The 25,544-nt window shown below is 36.9% G+C and overlaps 1 protein-coding gene across 5 annotated transcripts in view; it reads right to left on the bottom strand.

Annotated features, from left to right (window-relative positions):
* Positions 1-242: 242 nt before the first annotated feature.
* Positions 243-25,544, bottom strand: part of B4GALT6 (beta-1,4-galactosyltransferase 6) — a 63,775-nt gene continuing 38,473 nt past the window's right edge. For all 5 annotated transcript variants that reach the window (XM_055368282.2, XM_004059286.5, XM_055368280.1 and 2 more), the window contains 6 exons: positions 23,650-23,774; positions 16,633-16,749; positions 8,935-9,122; positions 5,004-5,126; positions 4,289-4,390; positions 243-3,767 (listed from right to left, as the gene is read on the bottom strand). In XM_055368282.2, coding sequence (XP_055224257.1) covers positions 3,620-3,767; positions 4,289-4,390; positions 5,004-5,126; positions 8,935-9,122; positions 16,633-16,749; positions 23,650-23,774 — 803 coding nt within the window. In that variant the 3' untranslated portion in view covers positions 243-3,619. The remainder of the gene's footprint in view (positions 3,768-4,288; positions 4,391-5,003; positions 5,127-8,934; positions 9,123-16,632; positions 16,750-23,649; positions 23,775-25,544) is intronic.

The following is a 25,544-nucleotide window of genomic DNA, read 5'->3' on the forward strand; positions in this document are numbered from 1 at the left end:
ATAATAGATTACTAATTGTTGTACTAATGAAAAATACTTAAATACTACTTTTTGAGATAAAAGGAATAAGGTGATCTCCACCTGTATTTAAGCTGTGGTTACCTTATGCTTATATTGCAACCCTATTGTCAACCAAGATATTCATCAATAATTCATTTAAAATTTAGGATAACAAACAAACAAAAATCCCAGGTAACCCAAAAAAGTTCCTGAGAGGAAAATAACTACATCTTCACACAAAGTCTTTAGAACATTATATTTCATAAAAGACAATGATAAAAAAGTACAAACATTTCCATGAGAAGCAAAAAAAGAAGAAAAGTGGGATACAAGAAATTACTAGCATTTATTTCAGTGCATTTATGTAGAAGCCTTTCATCTAAATAAATAAAATAATCTTAGGTACACTTCCTCTTCCTGATAAACAATACTATAACCATTTTAGTTCTCTCAACCGGCATACTTGCAAATACAAGACAATAAATCTACAATAGTATTTGTTTGAAAAACACATAAAGAAATATATCAAAGACAAGCAAAGGCCAAATAAAATGACAAAATCTGCTTTCACTTGTAGGAAGCCTCCAGAAAGCGAATATTGTATTGGACATTTTTCCATTTTGTTTTAAAATATCAGTATCTTGGCTGGCAAAAGGGTATATAAGGAAATTTTTAATACATAACTGTATCTACTTAATATTATAAAGTTTTCTTACTGAATAACTGTTCACAAAAACAAAAACTTAAATGTAGATTTTAAAAATACTCATAAAACCCTAGTTTTGGCAAAGAATTAACTATCTCCACTGTGAATTATATATAGTTCCAGCAAATGTGTACTCTTCTCCTTTTCTTCTCTACAGACAGGCCCATTAGTCATTACTTCTTTCTGTAGTTGAAAAGCACCACGTAATTTTCCCAGTTAGTGCCATAGGGACCTCCTATTAGCCCTAGGTCCACATATACCGGTTTCTTGACTTTGAGACTAGGAAATACAACAGATAAGTTATCAGAAGATGTCTTCATAATTTCAGAAAGATCTCAATTTGCTTGACTTCATTTGTTTAGAAATGAAGTAATAATACTCCTTCCATAGACATACCTAGCATTGCACTGGATATGGAATAGGCAATCAATATATGCTCATTAATAAATCCTCCAAACATCCTATAAAGAAGATAATTTGCATTTGCAATGTATTTGTTAATCTTTATGTAATAATTAATACAATGAAGATAAACGGGCACAGCTCTGTCACTTACAGAAACATATTAAGGTCACTGTTTATAGGCAAAAATAATTTTAGGTCTACACTAAAAAAGCAAAACAAACAAACAAAAAGCAAACTAGGTGGTTTTCACAGGATGACAAACCATATTCAAAACTGAAAAAAAAGCAAAATGTTTATATCTCACTCCTGAAACAAAAATTAACATCAGACTTAAGAAAATAAGGCAGATACTAGTAGTACTAAGTTTTCTTGAAACTGTAAAATATATATAAAAATGAAAAGATACCGAATGTGGACAGCTCCACATTGATCAACAAATGTTAACATTCTCAATCTCTTTCATTGACTTTAAAAACTATGTAATAGAAACAGAAAATGAACTAATACACAAATGAAGTACAAATATAATTTTCAGAAGGTTTGATTTTTCATCGAGTACCATAAAAAAACTGAAATATAAATATTTTGGAAATAGTTCTAAGAAATAAATATGAAAATATTTTGTTTGGTATCATAACAGAGAAGCTATCCATTTTCTCAAAGTATAAGGATTCAATTATTTTATGATTTAGTTTGTGGTCATTTGTGTTATCAATATTGCCATAAAAATGACACTTCAAAATAAAACTTACAATCTGAGATAAATAACCATAGTTCTGTTTTAGGTAAACAATCCTTGAGGCAAATATTATCCAAACGTTTCTCATATATAGATTTCTATTGCTCATCATTGTTGTTGAACATTCACTTTATAGATATTTAATTTTTTGTTTAAAATTTGTGAAAATATCAAGATATTTTAAAGAATCTTTATAATTGCTAATTTTCAAAAAAGAATACTGTTCGGCTTTACTGTGGAAAAATTCATCCAAAATTAAGATATGTACTTGATATCAGGTAGTAAGACCTTTTTTCAGAGAACAGTCATATGAAGATAACTGGACAAAGCCCTGACACTCATGCAAACATGTAAGATATTAGATATAGAAGACATTATGGCATCAGTGCACCAAATAACTCATCATGTATTTTAAGATAATTCTATTAAATTATGCTTTTAGATACTATATATAGAAGACATTATAATATCAGCACACTGAATAACTGATCATGTATTTTAAGATAATTCTATTAAATTATACTTTTAGAAAGAAAATTTTAGTAATTAACACCAGAGATATAATCTCTTAAAAGTGAAAAAAACAAAATACAGTTTGAATGAAACTAACATTCAAGGGTCCCCTCCAAAAGTGAAATTCTATGTCTGAGAACTAAACTTAAAATTTGTTTTTATCTACTAAGTATTTATCTTCATAAAAATAGAATATTTAATTCTTATCTAATAGTATAATTCATTTGTATAAGTACTATTGGGTTTTCTTCCATAGATCATTCTTTTAAAAAAACTGACTTGATTTCTTTTTAAATGAAGATACTTTTTTTTTTGGCTCTTCTGAACTGGAAATAATAAAAGTGCTGTTCACCGTGAATTTAAAAAAAATACAGAGTATAAACACACAACCCTGGAAACATTTTTTGAGGCACAAAATCCCTGACACACCAGAGGTACATGAAAGACATTTAACATAAAGAGATCCTTTATATCATGTCACATCACAACTTTTAAGATTTTTCTTGGTAATACTCATGCAATATGCATAAACAATATGGTTGTGATTTCTAGCAAAATCAGATGAGACTGCAAGCAAGGAAAAACATAGGTAATCCCGGTAGGAAGAAAAGCTATTTAAGTCCTTTCTTCTTTTCCTTTAAAGCCTAAGAAAGCTGTGACTTCTTCCACACAAAAGGCTGAGGTCTAAAGCTCAAAACTAGTATAACAGTTTACTGTATTAGTTGGCTGTCAATTATTGACAGTTCCTTCATTTCACACAAGGGTTAACCTTTGTTTAGTGATGTAAATTTAGTGAGTTTTTTTTCATGCAAATAAAAAATGTCTATAAAAGTCCAATAAAGGTATAACCGATTACATGCAAAACTGCAACAATCTAATTTTTCAACAATTTGCACACATTAATTTATATCACATATATACAAAATATGTTTAAACGGAAATAAAAGCATTCTCTTGAATTAAATTATAGATTTTAGTATAAAAATTTTCTCTTCGGAGGGAGCTCTCTTAACTTCCGATCTTAAGTAGTGGCTTCCGGTTTCTGCGGTGCTCGCCACAGGGGTGTGTCTCAGAGCAGGGATGACGGGTGAGAGAAGGGTGACTGTATATAGTCCCACTCTGTAAACACTGTGGACTGCTGGCTCTTCTCAGAGAAAAGGGCACTGTGACACAGCCAATCACTGACCTCCATTAAGAGTATGCTCCAAGTTTATGATCCAGCATTGTGGTCTACCTTGCCACGACAGCCACTTCTTTTAATAGTCTTCGATTGGAGCTAACTCTGGCATGAGGTTTACAGATATGTTTGTATACAACCTATCAACCAGTATTTTTGGCCTATATATTAAATTGTTCAATCCATCGATGTACTGACGCTCCTTGGAATACCTTAGTAATTTATACCTATAGTTTTAGAGGAAAAAACAAAAAAGCAACAAAACATGTTCAAAAAGGAAAACTGATAAGGACTGTGTTCAAGGTCATCTTATAATTAAAGCACTTAATGCCCTTTACAATTTCTGGTTCTTGTGCATAATTTAAGAATCTCTAAACCATTATTCTAAATTAGCAATTTTACTACTCAAAAAATGCCACCTGAAAAAATTATTTTGCACTTTTACAATTAGACATCTTTAATAAATAAAACATTATGCTTTATGTTACGTAAATACTTTTACATAAATAGTTAACCAGGCTCTTTAACGTAAATATGTGTATTTATTAATGTATATATAAGTATATCTCTTAAAAACAAGCACCAAAAATGCTTCCTGTTGTAAAGATTCCCTTCAGCAAAAAATACTTCCCTTCCATTATGAAAATTCCCTTCAGCAGCTTTTTTGGGGTTCAATGCATTTTTATTTACCTTTCATTTATTCAACAGCTTTGGAAACCTTGGTATCTGAAGATGACATTCAACTTACCGTCCTAAAAACTGGACTTCACCTCTATGGTGATGAGGAATTGACTTGTATTTTCCTAAGTCTCCCTCTGGTCTGGTTACATTATATCCAGCATAGTGAACTCTACAATGCCATATATGGAAATGAAAATATAGAGAAATAAAATATGAAAATGGGTTATGTGAGTTCAATTTTAAAACACAAAAGAATGCTCTAATCCAGGGTTCCCCAACCCCTGGGCCACAAACCAGTATAGGTCCATGGCCTGTTAAAAACTGGGCCGCACAGCAGGAGGTGAGCGATCATTACTGCTTGAGCTCCACCTCCTGTCGGATCAGCGAATGGCATTAGATTTTCAGAGGAACACAAACCCTATTGTAAACTGCACATGTGAAGGATCTAGGTTGTTTGCTCCTTATGAGAATCTAATGCCTGATGATCTGAGGTGGAATGGTTTCCTCCCGAAACCATCCTCCTGGGTCCTTGGAAAAATTATCTTCCAGGAGACTGGTCCCTGGTGCCAAAAAAGTTGGGGACCGCTGCTCTAATTATATGCTGCCAATAATTTCAGAAAGCAGACTTAATGAAAAAAAAGAGAAATATAAAATAGGGTTTAGAAACCTCAAACATATCCCATCCCAAAGAATGTTCTTGGAATGGATAAGTACTACAATTTACCTAATATAAATAAGATTTATAAAAATTCTATTAGTGAACAATTTGTACCTCAACATACCTGTTCCAAAGGTCATCATCTTCTCCTCCCCATCCCCAGAAGGCATTAGGAAAACCATTGATCTTTCTAAATTGTTCCACTGTCAGCCCACTTACACCACCAAAAAATTCTTTATATGGAAGACTAGAAAAGAAAGACACAGTATTCTAAAAATAAAATCATAATAGTTTCCCATGTGAAATGAAGGTTTCAGTCTTTCATGTGCTTTGCAAAATATGCCCTTATATTCTATATAGACAATTATGTTAGAAAATGTAAAGTACACCAAGACATAAAACATTTTTATATTCTAGTGAAACAAGTACATGTACATGTGTTATGTTAAATGTAAAGCACTTATGGAAACCTAAATTTAATATTTAGTATACAAATAAGACTCAAAATAAAATCTGTAAGGCTCAAAACCCAGTGCCCCAAAATTGTATATTTTCACAACAAAAGTAAACATGATTAAATATATTTATAATGGTCAATGCATATCAGATGTTCCTAAACTAGTAACACTTAAAAAATTAACTGAATTATAAATGCATTATTTATTATATAGAGCAGGATAAATATCAATTACAAAAGACAATTCTAGCATTTAATTTTCTAGCTACCTACTTTTATAATGATCTTATCTGTTGGAATTATACTCTCAAAATATTCATGGATATTTACAAATATATTCATTTTCAATGCATTGATATTTACAGAAATAACTATATTTTTATTTGGATTTTATTTTCCTTACCCTTCCCTAACTTACACTCCAAGGAATGTGTCAAACGATGCAATGTTTTTAAACTGTATTTTTACTTAGCTAAACTGTGTGTTTAGGTATAGATTGGCTTTCTGACATTTAGGCAGCGTCCTTAGACCTGCAATCCTGAATATATTCCCATGGACTGAAACATGCCCCTGGGGAGCAGATGCCAGAGCAGAGAAAACGTGACCATGCACAGCACCCAAAAATCAAGCTGAGGGAAACCTGGCTGCAACCACAGCAAAGCTGTCTCAGAGGAGGGAGCTTTTTGTTAGACACTCGCCTCACATTCTGAGAAGGACGTGCTGTTTGTCAGCTGGGGTCTTGTGTGGCACACAGACCAGGGAAGACTGGTTCCTTCATGGAAGCCTAGGGTTGTAGGAGAAAGCAGTCTTGCCCTCATCCTAGGTCAAAGGTACTCCAAGATGGTAATAACAACACTGATCCTAAAGACAACCATACTCTCCTGAGACCTCTCAAGGCTCACACTTGGGAGCTTAGTGTTCTGGTATTACAGTAAGACTAGCTGGGGGTTCCACAGGGCCAATAAGCATTCTTGGCACCATGTACTTCCCACATCAGATGGATTATTCTTGCCCAGGCTAGTAGTTTAGGAAAAACCTGAGATCGTCAGATAGGGAAACATGAATCAATGTGTCTGTGTGTTTATTGACATGTATAAATCAGCAAGCCTATCAATTCCATTTACTGCTCTAAGTGGAAATAATCAATTGTGCTATATGAATAATGGAAAGTTATTAGGTAAAATGAAGGTATAACAGATAAACTAAAGAAGAGAAAACAAAACCCAACAAGTCAAACTCTTGCAGTGTTTATCTTACACTGTAAAAGTGGGAGAAACACTACACCTGAGGGTCTGAGTTCTCTGGTCAGCAGTAGTGTGGCCATCACTGTGGGGCAGGGACGCTTCACCAGGCTTCATCCCACAGCTGAAGTCTATGCACTGCCCAGACCAGGCCTTGATCTACTGCCATTCTCCCAGAGCTACATTCTAATTTCTCTACAAACGTCCAAGATGCCTAACCAATCCAGGGACTAGTCTAGATGGATATAAATACAGCTGACGCTTGAACAACACAGGTTTGAGCTGCACAAGTCCACTGATACACAATTTCTTTTTCAATAAAAGTTACATAGAATGTGCCTCTCCTGCCTCCTTTTCCATCTTCAACTCTTTCACCTTGCCACCCTTGAGACCCCAAGACCAACCCCTCCTCTTCCTTAGCCTACTCCATGTGAGGACGATGAGGATGAAGACCTTCAGGATGATCCACTTCCACTTAATGGACAGTAAATATATTTTCCCTCCCTTATGATTTTCTTAATAACATCTTTTCTCTAGCTTACTTTATGGTAAGAATATGGTATACAATACATATAACATACAAAATATGTGTTACTCAATTGTTTATATTATCGGTAAGGCTTTTGGCTAACAGTAGGCTATTAGTAGTTAAGCTTTTGGGGAGTCAAAAGTTATACTAGATTTTCAACTGCATTCCGGCGGCTGGGGGAGGCGGTCACCACCGTAACCCCTGCATTACTCAAGGGTCAACTGTATTTTATTAGAAATTGATATTTTCAAGTTAACAACAAATTATTTAGACAACAAATTCATTTAGAATTTAACAATAAATTAATTTAGAAATCTTAGCTTATATGACCTTTATGATTTTTTTTTTTTTTTTTTTTTTTTGTGAAAATCGGTTACCCTGGATCTAATGTGATTCTAGCAAACTGACTGAAATCAAGTTTCCAGAAGTGGTAAGAACCAGATTGTTGCCGGGCACAGTGGCTCATGCCTGTAATCCCAGCACTTTGGGAGGCCGAGGTGGGTGGTGTCACAAGGTCAGGAGATCAAGACTATCTTGGCTAACACAGTGAAACCCCATCTCTACTAAAAATACAAAAAAATTAGCCAGGCGTGGTGACAGGCGCCTGTAGTCCCAGCTACTCGGGAAGCTGAGGCAGGAGAATGGCGTGAACCCGGGAGGCAGAGCTTGCACTAAGCCGAGATCGCACCACTGCACTCCAGCATGGGCGACAAAGCCAGACTCTGTCTCAAAAAAAAAAAAAAGAAAAAGAGAACCAGATTGTGAACCTTGATGGCCTTCTTCAAGGTAATCCCATACTCAAAGTTCAGACACAGAGGTAATAAAGAAAAAGGTTTTCTAATGATAACAATGACCAGCAAAGAAAAAAAAAAAAAAAGGAAGGAGGAGAAGGATGAGGTGGAGAAGGAGAAGCAGGAAGGAAGGAAGGAAGAAGAAGAAGGGGGGAGGGGGAAGAAGGGGAGCGGAAGGGGGGGGAAGGAGTGGAGCGGGAGTGGGGAGGAGGAAGAGGAAGAAGAAGAAAGAAACAAGCATTCTTTTCCTGCTTGTGTCAGACTTTTTGCTTCTCTGTACTCTAGATTAGCACCAGGCAAAACTGTGACACAGGCAACATCTTCCTGCCCTAAGCAACAAACAGCTTTATTTTCTCTCTACTCCCATTAGGCCAATGAAAACTGTGATCCTTTCCCCATATTAGACTTGCATTCTTTCATGTCCTTTTAAGTTACTATCTCAGCTCTGAAAACTCTTCACATTTTAAATTATCTCCAATTAGAGAAGGAAAAGATTTGTTTTTTTTTTTATTATTAAAGGGCAGGTCAAGAATGCACACCTTAGGAAGAAGATAAACAGCAGAAGAGAGGGCTTTGTGGCCCTCCAAACCATCACTGGGGGAGAGCAGGCAGGAGTCAAGATGAGTTATGCACCTACCACACAGCAGGCACAGAGCACATGTGATCTCACAGCAGCTCTATGGATGGAATCTATTATCCCAGTGAACAAGGAATACACCTTCAGAGATGCAAGTGACTAACCTGTAAGCCCTGGAACTGTAAGTGTGAGAACCCAAGTTTAAATCTGTGTGTGCTTGACCGCAGAAACCAGGCTCTCTTTCCCACCACACCACATTCAAACCTCTGTGTAAGGAAGCACCCAGGGGAACGAAAAGCCACTCTGTGTCCTGGCTCCCCAGGAGGACACGATGGAGTTAAAGATGATATTCTTGGGTTCTTGAGTTCTCTCAGATGTAGTGACATACTGCTGCTACCATTTCAATGCTATGACTGTGCAATTATATTGTACAATATCAGGAATAGTGCACACTACTTACATATACATGTATTTATCCAGCTTTGCAGCAAAATGACGTGGCATTTCTCCACATCCGTAATAGTTCCGGTCATTTTCAGGTAGATGATCCACATCGTGGAAGATTACACAGTCCCAGACACTGTCTTTCATGGCCTCTTTGAAGCCCACGTTGAAAAGCATTGCACGGTTAAAAGGTTGTGTGCCAGTCTTCATGGAGCAGACCAAGAGAAAAAAATAGAAATGTACTCACACTTCATCATCTGACTTTTTTCTTTTCCTTTTTTTTTTTTTTTTTGGTACTTTTAGTAGAGATGGGGTTTCACCATGTTGGCCAGGCTGGTCTCGAACTACTGACCTCGTGATCCACCCACCTCAGCCTCCCAAGGTGCTGGGATTGCAGGTGTGAGCCACCGCACCCGGCCCCCATCTGACTTTTTTCTATTATTTTTCAAACTTGTTGCATCATGGTCAAATGATTACAATAATTAGACCCAAATGAAATAGACAAATAATAAATATACTTCAGGATTTTCAAATACACTGTTTAATTTACTTACTATATTATTTTATAATTTAATAACACAGAAGAAAACAGTATCTAGTCCATTGGTACATCAGCACATTTAAATAATTTGTATTTCTGCTCTACTTCAAATACATCAGGATATAGATTACTTGTGGCGAGAAAAAAAAAGTCATTAAAAATAATATAGGTTTTATTTTGTTAGTGGAGCTTTCCATATGCTGTCAAGACTAAGAGAAGAGGAAACTGGAAGTGACTCAACAGTGACCCTTCTCTAAAGTACCAACACCAAGGAGGTCTAACTTTCTATTATTAATGCTTATAATAAATACCAAGAACATTTTAGACAAAAAACAATTGGAACTTACTACACAAAGCCCAACTTCCTTTATTACAACCATTTTCCTTTATTATTACAGAAAATACATTAGAGTACATGGGCAATAAATAGTTTCTACTATTGCTTATGATAAAGATTAAGGGCATTTTTAAGGGACAAAAAATAGAATTTTATTACACAGAACCCAACTCCCTATATTACAAACATTTTCCTTTATTTATCAGTGAACATATATTAAGGTGCACCGGCAATAAAAAACCTTCATTCTGCATATAAAGAAAATTAAAGAGCATTTACCAATGTTTTAGCAACATCTAACAAAACCATTTCTAAAATATATTAAAAAAAAGGATTACGATAGAAGTAAATGAGACACACATTGTAGTCATCATCAGAGCACTGCCTCAAGAGTGAAAAATTACTAATTTTTAGTCCTAGGCCTTGCACTAACTTGAGGTAATAGAAGTCACTTTATTTTTTACAGCCTCTTTTTTCACCAGTGAAATAAAATAAAAAGAAAAGGGAGTTAAATTATAATGTTATGACTAGTACATCAACATCAGCTTTAACAAACTACTTTTCTTTAAGGTTTTAAAAATTGTTTATATTAAATGTTTTATTAAATGTGGACATAATACTCAAAGGCTTATAAAAGAAATAAGAAGTCCCATATCTAATCCATCTCCATCCAAGAGCAATACATTTCAACTCTTCCCATTTATTCTGGTATTTATCTACATATTTTGAGGAAATGAGTGTTCTGATATTTCTTGCTTCTTTCACTTTAGACACTGTCTCTTGACTTCTTATCATGGTAGTGGAGGAGTTAAAACCACCACACCTCCTGCCCCTACTTCTAGTCTCTCAATATGGTTTTATCATAATTTTTGGTTAAATCAAGACTTTACATTATTAGGACTATGTAAATATTTAATATTTCTTCAGTGCTGAGTAAACTGTTTTCTTTTGCAAACTGGGAGTAACTACAGTTTTCTATATAACTATTATATTATTACTTTGTACTAAAGGCCCAAGAAATATGCCCTACACCTATTAATAATTGATGTAATCATTCAAACACATCAAATCATCTATCAATTCCTTCTCCATCTCTCAAGCCCAACTCTCCCTTGCCCTCTCCAGACCATGTGTGAATATCACCTGAGTCGTCTTCATTCCCTAAATCACCCACGTCTTTTCCTTGGCTTTCTCAATTTCCTGAGGCACATTCTTCAAGAGCTTCCTAAGTAAAGACCCATGGAAAATAGGCTTTTAGCCAATTAAGGACTGAAAATGCCATTAGTCTACTCTCACGTTTGTCATTTTGGCTGGGTAAAAAATTCCAGGAAAAAAAAAATTTCCCAGTATTGCTGAGAATGTTCATAGGTTTCTGATTCATAATCATTTGTCGTTTTTCCTAGAATTCCCAGTATCCCTCATCTTGTGCCTATGAAAGCCCTGAGATCCTGGCAGGAAGAGACACAAGCAGGTGGACGTCGAGAGGAACACACCAGCAATTAAGTTGCTCCTCTACTTAAGAACCTCCAGAAGGCAGTGGGGGGTTTTAAGCGGAGGAGAGACTTACATTAGGTCAGCATACATTAATATAAAATTACCACCTATCACATACATTTAAATGTGAAATATGAGGTAACAATACCAAAAGTGGTACAAGCTGGCATGGAGAACTGGTCTTCAAGTGTTACCAGACCTTCTTTCGGTTTCTAAAACATCACTTTATCCAGTGTCATCTGAAGGTTTTATGTAGAGGAGTGACTTAACCTACCTAACACAGGATAATCCAAGCCCTCACCCTGCACTTCCTTATTTGCTTCTCTGATTTCCTCCCCAGAATGTTCCTCAGCCGGCTGCTCTGGCAACATTGACCTCTTTGCTCAAACACACCAAGTATTCTCCTGCCTTCTCCAGAGTGCACAGCCTCTACAACAGCATGGCGTGCTCCTTTACATCATTCCAGGATGCTCTGATCTCACCTCCCCAGAGAGGCCTTCCCCAAATGCTCTGCATAAAAGAGCACCACTACCTGCCCTTACCACTCTCTGCCCTGAGTGCCATGGAGACACTGCAGAATGATTTACTACTGCCTGTCCTTCTGGGCCAGCAAAAGAAGGGGCCTTGTCTGGTTTGTTCACTGCCATATCCCTTTTGTTGAATAAATGAAACCAGGCTGCAGGGATCTGATAAAGTGACAGGCTGGCCTTTTCCTTTGGAGACCTTCAAATATCAGATCTGGACTCTTTTTCCAGGAGATAATTTATTTCTCTAGCAAAGACACCACTATGCCCTGCCACAGCTGGAGGGGTGGGGAGATTCATACCTGGCTGTTGGCTTCAAAAGGCCAGACAGGGAAAGGCCTGGGGTCCCTAAGGTCAGCATGCAGATTTACTCAATCCCCCTGGTTTTATGCCCTACCACACAGGTGCGTCAGCACTCTCAGCAGCTTCCTGCTACACTTTTTCCACAAGATAAACTGGAAAAAGTTTCTACAAGATACAACAGAGTAATGACCTGGCAGTACAAGTAAAGATGAGCAACTGGGAATGTGGCTGTTTTGTAGTCAAATTTTTAAACAATCTCCTTACTTTAGTGCAGTGCTTCAGCCTACCTTCTGTGACAGCACTGAGACAGAGGTGTGTCCAGCAAATTGACTCTAGTCTTGTCACATCACCCTCTACAAGCATGTGGGTTTGCACATCCTCTGTTCTGCTAGGCATCAGCACTCCATCTGCTTCCTGACTTAACCGAAACGTGTGAAAATCTCTCACCCACGACTTTCTGTCCTTGAGGTTTAATAACTTTTCAAAAGTTTTTTTCTTTCACTCTCATTTTAGGAGTTTGGAAAGAAGCAGTGAACCCATGTCCATCCTCCATATTTAACTAGAATTCCTGAGCTGCTCTTCAACTGCTTAGCACTCCCTGGGTACCTGTCTAGCAGAAAAATTACTTTTCTATTTCAAATATGGTGAAGATGTTTCTAGCTCAAAATCTCACTCTATCAAATACACGGTCCTGAATTAATATTGATCAAGCCTGAGATTAAGACTTAAAAGGTTTGAAAATAAAAACGCAGACCTTAGTTGCCTTGCAAAGATTGTTTCATCACGTACACCAAATAACTGGTGCTGAATTCTCAGGATAATATGCCTTTAAAAACAGAGACAGGCTGCAGTGACTCATGCCTGTAGTCCCAGCACTTTGGGAGGCCGAGGCGGGTGGATCACAAGGTCAGGAGATCGAGACCATCCTGGCCAACCCTGTCTCTACTAAAAATACAAAAATTAGCTGGGTGTGGTGGCACGTGCCTGTAATCCCAGTTACTCGGGAGGCTGAGGCACAAGAATCACTTGAACCCAGGAGGCAGAGGTTGCAGTGAGCCGAGATCACGCCACTGCACTCCAGCCTGGCGACAGAGCAAGACTCCATCACAAAACAAACAAACAAACAAAAAAACCCGAGACAGCTCTCTCACCTCTCCACACATTATGGGGAATTGAAGTTTACACAAAGGAAACTAGCACTTTCCTAGATCAGTAAAACTGATCTAGAAATCTACAACTACAGCTCCATGAAAGTAGATAAGAATTTTCACTTGTTAGGTAAAACAAGTCACATTTCACAGTACAGATTGTTACATTAAAAAGTACATAGGGCACAAAACTTAAAGAATGATTTACACACACAGAAGTATGGTATGTTATATTAAATACCAAGCATTTCCATGGAGAAAAAGCAGAGGTAAAAAGCTGAGAGTGAGAAACAAAACAAAAAACAAAACAAAACAAAAAGGCAGATTTAGAATAAAGGAACTGGAGAAACTATAACCATTTTAGGAACAAAAATTTGACTATTTTCCAAAAATGAGCCAGGCATGATGGTGGGTGCCTGTAATTCCAGCTACTCGAGAGGCTGAGGCAGGAGAATCGCTTGAACCTGGGAGGCAGAAGTTGCAGTGAGCTGAGATCGTGCTATTGCACTCCAGCCTGGGCGACAGAGGGAGACTCTGTCTCAAAAAAAGTTTTTTTTGAGTATTTTCTACCAAAAGAGAGAGATAAAAGTATCTAATAATACAAGCCAGGTAACTTTGTCTATCATTTATACTGTTACTTACCTATTCAAAACTAAGGAAATAAAGCCTAGCAGACTTTTTAGTAGAAACTGACAAGCAGAGTCAATGGAACACAGAGACCAGAAAAAGACCTGCATACATATGACGTGTATATATTAAGTGATTTTCAACAAAGATGCTAAAGCAATTCAATGGCGAAAACAGTCTTTGCAACAAGTGGTGATGAAACAACTAAACGAAACTTCACTCTTAGCTCATATCATATCTAAAGATTAACTCAATGATTAGCCTAAGTGTAAGAGCTAAAACTATTAAGCTTCTGGAAGAAAGAGAAAATCATACAGAACAATTTCTCAAATATAATACAAAAAGCCCAAGCTATAAAAACAAAAATCAATAAATTGGACTTCATCAAAATTTAAAACTTTTCAAAAAACAGTCAAAAGAATAAAAAGGCAAGCCATAGATTATATTTGCAAAACTTATGTCTTACAAAAGACTTGTATTTAAAATACATAAATAATTCTTACAACTCAGTAAAAACAAAGACAACCCAAGTAAAATATGAGAAAAAGATCTGAACAGAAACTTCACTGTAGAAGGTATGTGGGAAGCAAATAAGTGCATGAAAAGATCATCAACATTAATCATCAGGGAAATAAGATACTACCACAGACCCACTAAATGGCTAAAATTAAAAAGACGAACAACACCAAGTGCTGGCAATGATGTAAAGCAATTGGAAAGGTCAGTATACATTAACAGAAAATTACCATCTATCACATACACTTAAATATGAGGTGACAATACCAAAAGTGATACAAGCTGCCATGGAGAACTGGTCTTTAAGTGTTATCAGATCTTTTTTGGGTTTCCAAAACATCACTCTATCCATGTTTAGAAATAATGTAGAAAATTAAATTCTTTTTTTCACTTTATTTTTATTTTTATTTTTTGAGATACAGTCTCGCTCTGCCACCCAGGCTGAAGCGCAGTGGCGCAATCTTGGCTCACTGCAACCTCCATCTCCCAGGTTCAAGCACTTCCCTGCCTCAGCCTCCCAAGTAGCTGGGATTACAGGTGCCTGCCACCATGCCCGGCTAATTTTTGTATTTTTAGTAGAGACGAGGTTTCACCATCTTGGCCAGGCTGGTCTTGAACTCCTGACCATGTGATCCACCCACGTCAGCCTCCCAAAGTGCTGGGATTACAGGTGTGAGCCACCATGCCAGGCCAAATTCTTTCTTTATGTTTACACTTCATAGCCTTTAAACAAAGACTACAAAAAGTAAGTTGAGGTCATTTCAACTCTATTTAAATTAGCTATGTTAAAGAATTATGATTTATTCAGCTTTGATAGCATCTGTTCAGAAACAAAATGAACATGCTTTTTTTGACAATATTTTAAAATTCCATTCTCCCCCTGGTTATCTCTTCTAAAAGAATCATAGAATCTCAAATTTGGAAGGGATCTTGGGCATCACATAGTTTAGTCTTCCATGCAATGTATGCTTTTTTTTTTTTTTTTTTTTGACCTGTCAGTTCACTGGATGCATATTTACTTACCAACTGTAGAGCTGGGTCTATATCCTACAACAAAAACAGTCAAGGTTCCTCTACCAAGAAAGATGACTTTGAAAATGGAAAACTGAAAACAGGACAGAAAATGTTTAATGTATACTACTTTTTGTTTTTAGGTTTACTAACTGGCTGTCATTCAGGTGTCTCTGATTACCTAATAAATTAATCCAATATTGATTTTCAGGGATAGCCAGCAACTACCCCATAGTACAAAGAAATCCTCAATCGAGAATTAACTATGCTTTGCTATTGTGTTAAAAAAAGAAAAAAACTTTCCTTCCTTTTCTGTAGTTAAATTCATGGGTCATAAACTGAAATGTTTTTTCAAATTAAACACTGCGAATATAACCGAGGTAACTGTAGGGTGCTTTGGTATAATTTAGAAAAGAACTTTGAATTGTACCAGTTATGAGTCCAGATGTCTGTACATGAGTCTAAATGCTGCCAAGTAGCCTAAATTAGAAAATAAACAGTTTCTCAATTAAATGAAACTTTACAGAGGTTTTCAAAAATAAACATCATAAGCCTAATGAAAACATAAAAAGTAATAATACTACAAGCCAAAGACACATTTAATCCCGTAAGGTAAATATCAGCTGTACGGTTATTTTAAAAACCATAGATTGACAATCCAATATTTAGAATATCATTAAAATATAACGAGGCTGTCATACTAAAGTGAAACATGATTGCTGATTAAGTCATTTGACCAAATTACAATTATTATAAAAGAAATATATGGGCCCAATCCAAAATGTAAGTTCACCCAAGTATAAAACTAAGAATTTGGCCGGGCACAGTGGCTCATACCTGTAATCCCAGCACTTTGGGAGGCCGAGGGGGGCAGATCACGAGATCAGGAGATCAAGACCATCCTGGCTAACATGGTGAAACCCTGTCTCTACTAAAAATATAAAAAATTAGCCAGGCGTGGTGGCAGGTGCCTGTAGTCCCAGCTACTTGGGAGGCTGAGGCAGGAGAATGGTGTGAACCTGGGAGGCGGAGCTTGCAGTGAGCCGAGATCGTGCCACTGCACTCCAGCCTGGGCAACACAGCAAGACTCCGTCTCAAAAAACCTAAACTAAGAATTAGACTTACCTTATTAATCCTAAATATGTTTAATCTAACCATATCTAAGAGTTTAGATTCTAGTATACTTAGTGACCACTCTGAAAAGTATTCTCACCTGTTCAATGACATAAAAGGCAAATTCCAGCCGCTGTTTCTGGAGCATTGGAATCAGATGTAAGAAAAAAATTGGAAGATGTTCATGGCGATTACGGAAAGGAATGAGAACTGCCACCTTTAAAACAAAATAGTCATGTATGTAAATAAATATATCTAGCACATCCTAGAGGTAAGGATAAAAATCAATCCTTGAAAACTTCTGATGGTTTTAAAGCCACACCCTTATGAATTTTCTCATCAGAGATACAACAGTAAGCAAACACGGAAAAAGCCCTTGCTGCATGCTGCTATGGTCTTATAAAGCTGAGAGATAGAAGGGGCTCTGAAGGGCTTTCTAAAGATTGTGGTCTTTAACCTATGAACATCATGAGAAATTGAGAGTGATAAATCAGATGTGGTGACTGCAAAGACTACTTTGGTGGCGATATGGAGGGCAGACTGGAGAAGACCAAAAATTGACTCAGGGAGCTAGTTAGGCAATTAGTACCCTCGTTGAGAAAACAGGTAATGGTAGCTTAAACTAAGAGGAGGATAAAGGAGAAGCGAAGTACATGGGTTTTCAACACATCTAAGAGGTAAGCTAGCAGGGTTTGGCTATCAATTGGGCATGAAAAGTAAGGGAGGGGAATGTATCATAAGAGTAACGTCTCGGTTTTAGAGTAGATCCTAAATAATAACTTTCTGGATTTTGAATTGAGTTTAAAAGACATTTCACTTGAATATCTACTATCTTACACATGGTTTCTCTGTCCTAGAGATATTTTCAGAAATATAATAGAAACCAAAATCTTCACACTCCAGCCACAGCATACAAAAAACCTCAATCATACATGATATTGTCCCAAAATACACATGAAGTTTGATAATTAATATATTTTTCATTTAGTCAAAATGCAGAATTAAGTTTTTCACACATTTTAAAATTTATTTCAGTGGTAGGATAATATTCAGTTTAAAATGAAACTGGTAACAAACCATAACAAGAAAAGATGATGTAAGCAGCACAGACATTTGTCCTTTATCAACCAGAGAAATTTGTTCTCATACAAAAAGTAAAAGAAAAAACACGTACATGGAAATGAAAATAGTTTCTTAGTACGTTAATCTTTCTTCTAATATGAAATAAAAAATCTAATGGAACTCTCAAACCCAACACTTAAAAACACCATTTATAAAATGTTCTAGTGTAATACAAGAATAAATGAATGATCATCAATCATCACTAATTCAAATCCTCTATTTCTTGGATCCAAACTTTGTCATATAATCTAGATCTCCTTACAATTTAGATTTTGCCCTTGAAAAACCTAAAGTGTTTTCAAAATTACTTTTCTCAGCAACTTCCTAGCTGAGCTAGCTTTATTATTATTGTGAATTTTCTAATAAAATTGAAATTAAAGCAAGTTTTCTACAGATCATAAATTCCAAAATCATTAGATTTTCAAAAAAACACAACAGTGAAAGTATATCTAACCAAAATACCTCTGTGTTACTCTATAATCTGGATTTTTTAAATATACAATCTAAACCGGTTGTAACAGAATATTGTGAAAGAATATTAAATCCATGATTTACTAAAATTTTACCTATACCAAACAAAGTTTATTAATAAATAAGTAAATGCAAATAATTGACAATACTTAAGTTTTGCACCTAATCCTTTTAAAATCAGGACATGATATTAGATATCATCAAACGAAAATAATATTTAACCATGTATTTTACGTTACCAGGATCATAGATGGCAGAAATTTTTAAATTATTCAAACAGTTTCATTTATAAAGAGAACAAAAAATGATTTAGTAAAATTGAAGATGTCTAAACTATGAACTCCACCATTCATTTTCCCTTAATGCTGATGGGATAGCAAAAACAAGGGACAATGGCTGCTATGAGGCTGATGTTTTCATGATAATAATTAATCACGGCATATCTATCTGGCAAATGGTAGGAACTAAAGAGGTCTGGTGCTCCTGCCAGCCCAACTTTGGGTCCCATTCCTTTTTGGTTTCCCCATAACGTCTCTCTTGGCTCAGAAGCCTGAGGACCATGAGGCTACCCCAACAATACCGACCCAACACCCAAGACCTCCTTCCTGCCCCTGCACAATGGCTGCCAACTGTACTGGAACTATATACTGAGGGGGACTTACTGCTGGGCTTCAGCGCCAATGGCTAGCATATTCAAGGAATTCCCGAATCAAAACAACTGCCAAACCAGCTCAGGGGTTTACTTTTAGGATGGGAAAGTGCTATGAAAAGCAAAAGGAGCAAAAGAGGTTAGATGGTGAGTACATATCCCACCACTGACCTTATCTAAAGCATATCCATGTGATAACATGTAGCTTAATAAGTCAAGCCTGCCCTTCTTGATTTTGAATTTGGCCACGAGTTGGCCACCTATGACATAATGTCAATGAGCTGTAAAAGCAGTTAAGGCCAATTACAGATATTTGAGGGAAGAAATTATTAAATGGCTGCAGAGTCCCGATTAAAGACAGTGCATATTAATTAAAGACAATTAGACTGAGTGATGAGCTGAACATATAAGGATAACTAAAAGGTAAAGTTCTAGCTCCTAATACAATAATCTCTTCAATGAAGTATTTAAATATCAAGTGTTCTTTTTTTTTTAAATCTTATAAGGAAACTGAGATGGTAATAAAAGAAATTACCAGTGTCTTGGCAAATTCAAATAAGCTAACCTAATGTGCTAACAGCAAATAGATGTCCAAATTTTAATGAGAGGGTTATTAAATAGTGTGAATATGTGATAAATCTAAGGCAAAGCTTTTATTAAAATAAAGCTAAACAATATTTTTTTTTTTTTTTTTTTTTGAGACGGAGTCTCGCTCTGTCGCCTAGGCTGGAGTGCAGTGGCGCGATCTCGGCTCACTGCAAGCTCCGCCTCCCTGGTTCACGCCATTCTCCTGCCTCAGCCTCCCGCGTAGCTGGGACTACAGGCGCCCGCCACCACGCCCGGCTAATTTTTTGTATTTTTTAGTAGAGACGGGGTTTCACTGTGTTAGCCAGGATGGTCTCGATCTCCTGACCTCGTGATCCGCCCGCCTCGGCCTCCCAAAGTGCTGGGATTACAGGCGTGAGCCACCGCGCCCGGCCAGCTAAACAATATCTTAAAAGTTCATCTGGCACATCAGTTCTTGTGTTTGTGGAAGAATGTCCTCCATAGTTTACAATTTTTTTGTCTAGAAAAGATCTCAGTGTTCTGTGATCATTTATTTTAAGGCTTAATAGCCTGTTTCAGGACATTCTTCTATGTGCCCTAATTTGCTGTTTGAGCCACTCTCTTGTTGATACACCTCCAGTGGAGACCGAGAATATCTGGTCATTATCTTCTGATAAAACAACATTTCATCCTCCTGAATCTCTCCTCACCACCTCTTGATCAAGCAAAATTATTCCATTCAGTTTGCTCCTACTTTAAAACCACAAATCTTGCTGAACATATGCACCATTTTTTCCCTTGCTTATTTTCTCCTATATACACCATGAGGAGATCATCAAGAAAAATGTGTATCACATCAATTTTTCCCACCAACTTTCTGTCCTGCTTTCAAATTTTCAGCACACCACCAGCTACAGTGTCCCTAAATGACATGGCTTTAGGCTTGGTAACCTTAAGGTGAATCTAGTTATCTGCCACTGAGTAAGCAGAAGCTAGTAAGCCCTCATTCTCCTTCAGTGTTTTTAGTTTCACCTTCCTATTCCTCCTCATTTCCAGTACCTCCAGGAGCAGTTCTCAAACTGGAGGAACTTGGTTAAAAATGCAAGTTCTTGTTCCTTCCCACCAATAGAATCAGAATGTTTGAGGACTGAGTTCAAGAATCTGCATTTTTTTTCTTTTAGAGATGGGGTCTCATTCTATAGCCCAGGCTGGAGTACAGTGGTGTGATCACACCTCACTGCAGCCTCAAACTCCTGGGCTCAAGTGATCCTTCTGCCACAGTCTTTCAAAGCACTGGGATTACGGGTTTGAACTACCACACCTGGCCAGAAATCAGCATTTTCACCATATGCTTCAAGCAGTTCTGAAACAGGGAGGCCAAGACTCATCTTTGAGGTACATTGGACTATAAATGAAACTCCAGGCCTCTGGGTAGACAAGAGCATCAAGCAGCTGCCTGGTTCTTTAAGCCTGGAAGTTATAGACCAAAGTTGTTCATCAAGCCCTCCATCTGAAATCTGAATGGGAAGTCAATGTCACAGGTAAACACTTCACTTTTAATGACCTGCATAGCATTCTCATGTTCTTCTTTAGATACAAGCTTGCCCCAGAAGGTGTCCAACCTGCGCAGATCTTCTACTTAAACCTGCAGCATTCAGGAATACCTAGGAATTGCTGAAATTACTAGTGGTTTTTTGTTTGTTTGTGTTGCCCAGTCTGGAGCGCAGTGGGCACGATCTTGGCTCCTGGGTTCAAGCAATTCTCCTGCCTCAGCCTCCCGAGTAGCTGGGATTACAAGCCTGCACCACCACGCCCGGCTAATTTTTTGTATTTTTAGTAGAGACGGGGTCTCAACAGGTTGGCCAGCCAAAATTACTAGTTTTGAAAGATCTCAGTTCTAATTAATTTGCCATCAACTAACTGCATTGGTATTTTTCTCATTTAAAAAAGGGGCCTCAAATATTAAGAATCAAGTTGATGACAGATGTTTAACATAAATCTAGTTATTTCTTATTTCCCTCTCTCTCCACTGTTCCAATATGAGAATGGAACATTATCAGTAAGCAGGCAGGGACGGGTAGGGGGAGAAACCATTTAACTAAATATTTAGTGAGATGATAGTTATATAATATTTATATGAGTACAGCTCACTTCTGAATCATCTCCAAAATTCCTTTCATACCTTTAGCTGTGTAATTCTGAACTAAAGACTATATTCTGAGAAGGATTTGCTAAAAGTTGAAAATAAAAGCAGCATTATCATATAGTTCCTAAATAAAATAATTTATTTTGAGACAGCTTGCTCCCTCACCCAGGCTAGAGCGCAGTGGTGCGATCTCGGCTCACTGCAGCCTCCACATCCGAGGTTCAAGCAAATCTCACGCCTCAGCCTCCGGAGTAGCTGGGATTACAGGCATGTTCCACACCATGCCCGGCTAATTTTTGTATTTTTAGTAGGGATGAGGTTTCACCATGTTGGCCAGGCTGGTCTCAAACTCCTGGCCTCAAGTGATCTGCCCACCTCAGCCTCCCAAAGTGCTGGGATTACAGGTATGAACCTTAGATCCCTGAATTAGTTTGTTCCCAGGAACTCTTTTCCATACTGTTACCTACTGAATCATATATAGTTTATAGTCAGTCTACTAATATCTTTAAGTAGGAAATACTCATGTGATACACCTGTCTCCTGGAAAATGAGAAGAAAACAAACAAAAAATTTAAAATCCATCTGGTATAGATCACTGGAAACAGGAGAAGAATACTTCATTTTTCCTATCCTAAACTGTTCTACTAGTATGCTACCCAGAGCACACCTGAGGGGTGTGCTATATTCTGTACAAACAACTATCTGAGCATCAACCTCCATGCTATCCCACAGCCTCGGTGACTGAGTGTGCTTCTTTTTCTATTAGCATTCAATATACACACTCAGCACCCAAGTGTTAAAAATAATTTATGTGCCCAGGCTATTTTTAAAAGGTGGAATGTATGTAAATTGGGCCGCATTTCATATAGCTACGAATGTGAGGAAAATCAATCAAGAAATATGAAGAGATTCATTTGTTAAATGAATCTGATCTGGGAAATAGTGTAAGGTAATTATAAAATTAAATGTTTTGCTAAAATTGGTACTGGAATCCATTTAAGCAGCTTCACAACTTGTTCAAGGCAATAAGAAAGCTGACCATTTATTGAATCATTTGTAACAAGGCCAAAAAGGCTTTTATTTGCCTTATAGAGTCAATTCAACAAAACTGTGTTTAGTGCTTACCTTACACAAGACAACGTGCTCTGTGTTGGGAATACAGATACAAATAATACACATCTTCAAACACGAAGAGTTCATGGTAGATGAAGTCAGAGGGTCTTTTTCATGAGTTTAACAGCACATGATTTTCCTTCCTACTAGTGGTTTTTTTAGGGGGTGGGGGGAGGTGAAAATACAAATATTCTAGAAGTATACTAATTTTTAAAAGATAAAACTGAAACTGTTTCCAGATCAAGGTTATATCACAATCCTTTAGGAAATAACACTTGATTTATCAGTTGTAGTTTTCACTGGAATTACATAAATGTTATTTCTTACTCAAACGTAGTAACATTAGATGAATATGCACTTGTTAACCAATTTCACAGCTTTGAGGGCAAGTCTGGTTTAAATTATGGCTTTCGATTTTTTTAAAGCAGCAGAGGCAAACCCACCCCCTTACAGTTTTTCAAACAAAACACTGAATAGAATTCTGACATATCAAAAAGACTGAAAGCTTGGGCTGCGCCTTCTGAAGCCAAGAAGAGCCCAAAGTCCAACTTTTCAAGTCCCACAGTGATCTCTGAGCAGCCTCTTTATAATCTTGGATTCTGAGAAACAGAGCTTGAAGACCCCAATGCGAGAACAAACTGAAAATCGGGATATTAATATCCTCCCAGTGAGTTCTCACAATTCAGAAACTGATGAGGCTATGCTTGCAGGTGTCAGTAATCATTAGGGACAGCTGCAGGAGGCAGGGAACTCACAGCCTCTCTTCCAAACAGAACAGAACAACAAAAAAATCTATTTTCCAAGCCAAACTCAAGTCACGTATTTATTACCAGGAACTCAAAGAGAATGAACCGAGCATCTATTTTGTTCTACACAGGTGCATTTACAGTCTTCACACATAACACTTAAATCACATTTGAATTATAAATAGTAAACATTAAAGACAAAACTTTTGATGTTTTAAATTTATCAAGACTTAAAGACATTTGTCTCTGTATTTTGAATCAAGCACATTCTTTCCTCAAATGCTTAGTAACAATCAAATTGCTTATGAAAAGAATTTACCTCACCTTCCATCTGGGTTTACAGTCTTTTGGCCTCCAATGACCCCCTGGCTCAATATCTAAATCCTTGGAGAAGAGTTGATGAATTTCATCAAAACTGACTTCGCTTACATTGACATTGAGGAATCCTCCTACAAATTAAAAATGTAAAGAATTGTTTTAATATTTTTTGCCTCAAAGATCTAGTAGAACAAATAATAATCAGCAGGGTGATGGCATATCTTAGTTGCCAGGACAATACAGTTTACTCCTGTTACCACCACAAGATTATGAATAGCGCTCCCTTTCACTTTTAGTTTCAATGATAATATATATGGTCACCCTACTATGTTTGGTAAATTGGCCAAAGAAAATCAGATTCTTTTCAAAAACCTTTTTGCTTTTGGGTAATATATTGAATAATTTAGTATTATTTGGAAAATGTTTGCATGTCATTATAACTTAACTCTGCAATTTAACAACTATTCAAATATTTTAATACCATTTTTAACATTTCCAACACAGGGGACACAATGGCACAGTACTTAACAATGAAATAAGCAGTCAGATTGACTGGGAAGTGATTCCTAGCTTCTGTCTATTGGGAAAATGATTTAACCTCTCTGTGCCTCAGCCTCCTCCTCTGTAAAAAGGACAGTGATGTCTGCCTCCCAAGGTGGTTGTATCCATTCCAAGAAATCATCTGTGTGAAGGATCACATGCCGTGTCAGACATTAGGTACAACCAACAAACGTTAGCTACTATCACTGTTACCTACTGACATTTCTTAAGAGAGGGAATTTGCAAACACAATTCAAAGCACTGATTCTGAGCATACAAAACTGAAAAACCACTTCTGAGATATTCCTGGTCTAACAGGCACTCGTTCTCCAAATTAACAAATATATGACACTACTGGAGGTGTTCTTACTAGTAGCTTTTCTAATGTATACCATTGAAACAGGAATGAATCTTGAATGGAAAACCACTTCTGTTAACCCCAAAAGAGAACTAAGAATCAGGAAGCCTCTTTATCTCCCCCTGAATTAAAATAGCTGCATGATCACTAACATCCCTTCAAAGCAATGCTATCTTCAATGACTTCACTGTTAGAACAGGATGTAAAAGGCTATTGAAACTACAGATCATCTTTTAGCAGTTTTAATGTCATCCGTTAACTTCCAAATAGGTACAAATTGCTCTGGAGCGCCCTCCAGCCAAATTCTTCTCTCTTACCTCATCTCATAAAATACAAACCAACAAATGTTGAGGTTTCCCATTTCGAGTCTTCTGAGTTTCATGTGGCCACAATTTCACATAAAAACACTCAGTTCCTCTCTAGAGAGCCTCTTTGCTCCTGCTATTCTATATTTTAGGAGTTTTCACAATGGCCTCTCTTCCTGTCCCCACTTCATCCTAACCAGGCAGAGCTGTCAGTAGCCTCCACGCAGGCATGCTAGATTATTTTACATCGAAATACCTGCTTCCCAGAATAAGTTAGAAAAAGAATTGCAATCTTCTAATGCCTGCCTGTTCTACTGACAACATAAGCAGTCTTTTATAACCAAACACTCAGCCTTCAGCGTGACAAGATACACAAACTAGCTAATCTTAGAAAGGTCAGATTCATCTAAAAGAAAGAGAAACCTATGAACTCGCAGAGAAAGAGTAAGTAAAATGTAAGATTGATCAGTAAACATAAGTACAGACTATCATGACTCAGCTGACAAAGAACAGAATCTAACATTGTAATCAAATAAAATTTACACAAATAAATCTGATACATTTAATAGTATGCATGATTGCTAAAATGATAGTAATTAGGCTAAATAATAAGCAGTTCATATAAGTAACTGAAGCTGGTATTCTTTCTGCACTGTTAAACCACATTTTTTGTCTTTTTTCCAGCTTTATTGCTTCAA

Source organism: Gorilla gorilla, chromosome 17, assembly GCF_029281585.2.
Source record: "Gorilla gorilla gorilla isolate KB3781 chromosome 17, NHGRI_mGorGor1-v2.1_pri, whole genome shotgun sequence".
In the NCBI taxonomy this organism is placed as follows: domain Eukaryota; kingdom Metazoa; phylum Chordata; class Mammalia; order Primates; family Hominidae; genus Gorilla; species Gorilla gorilla.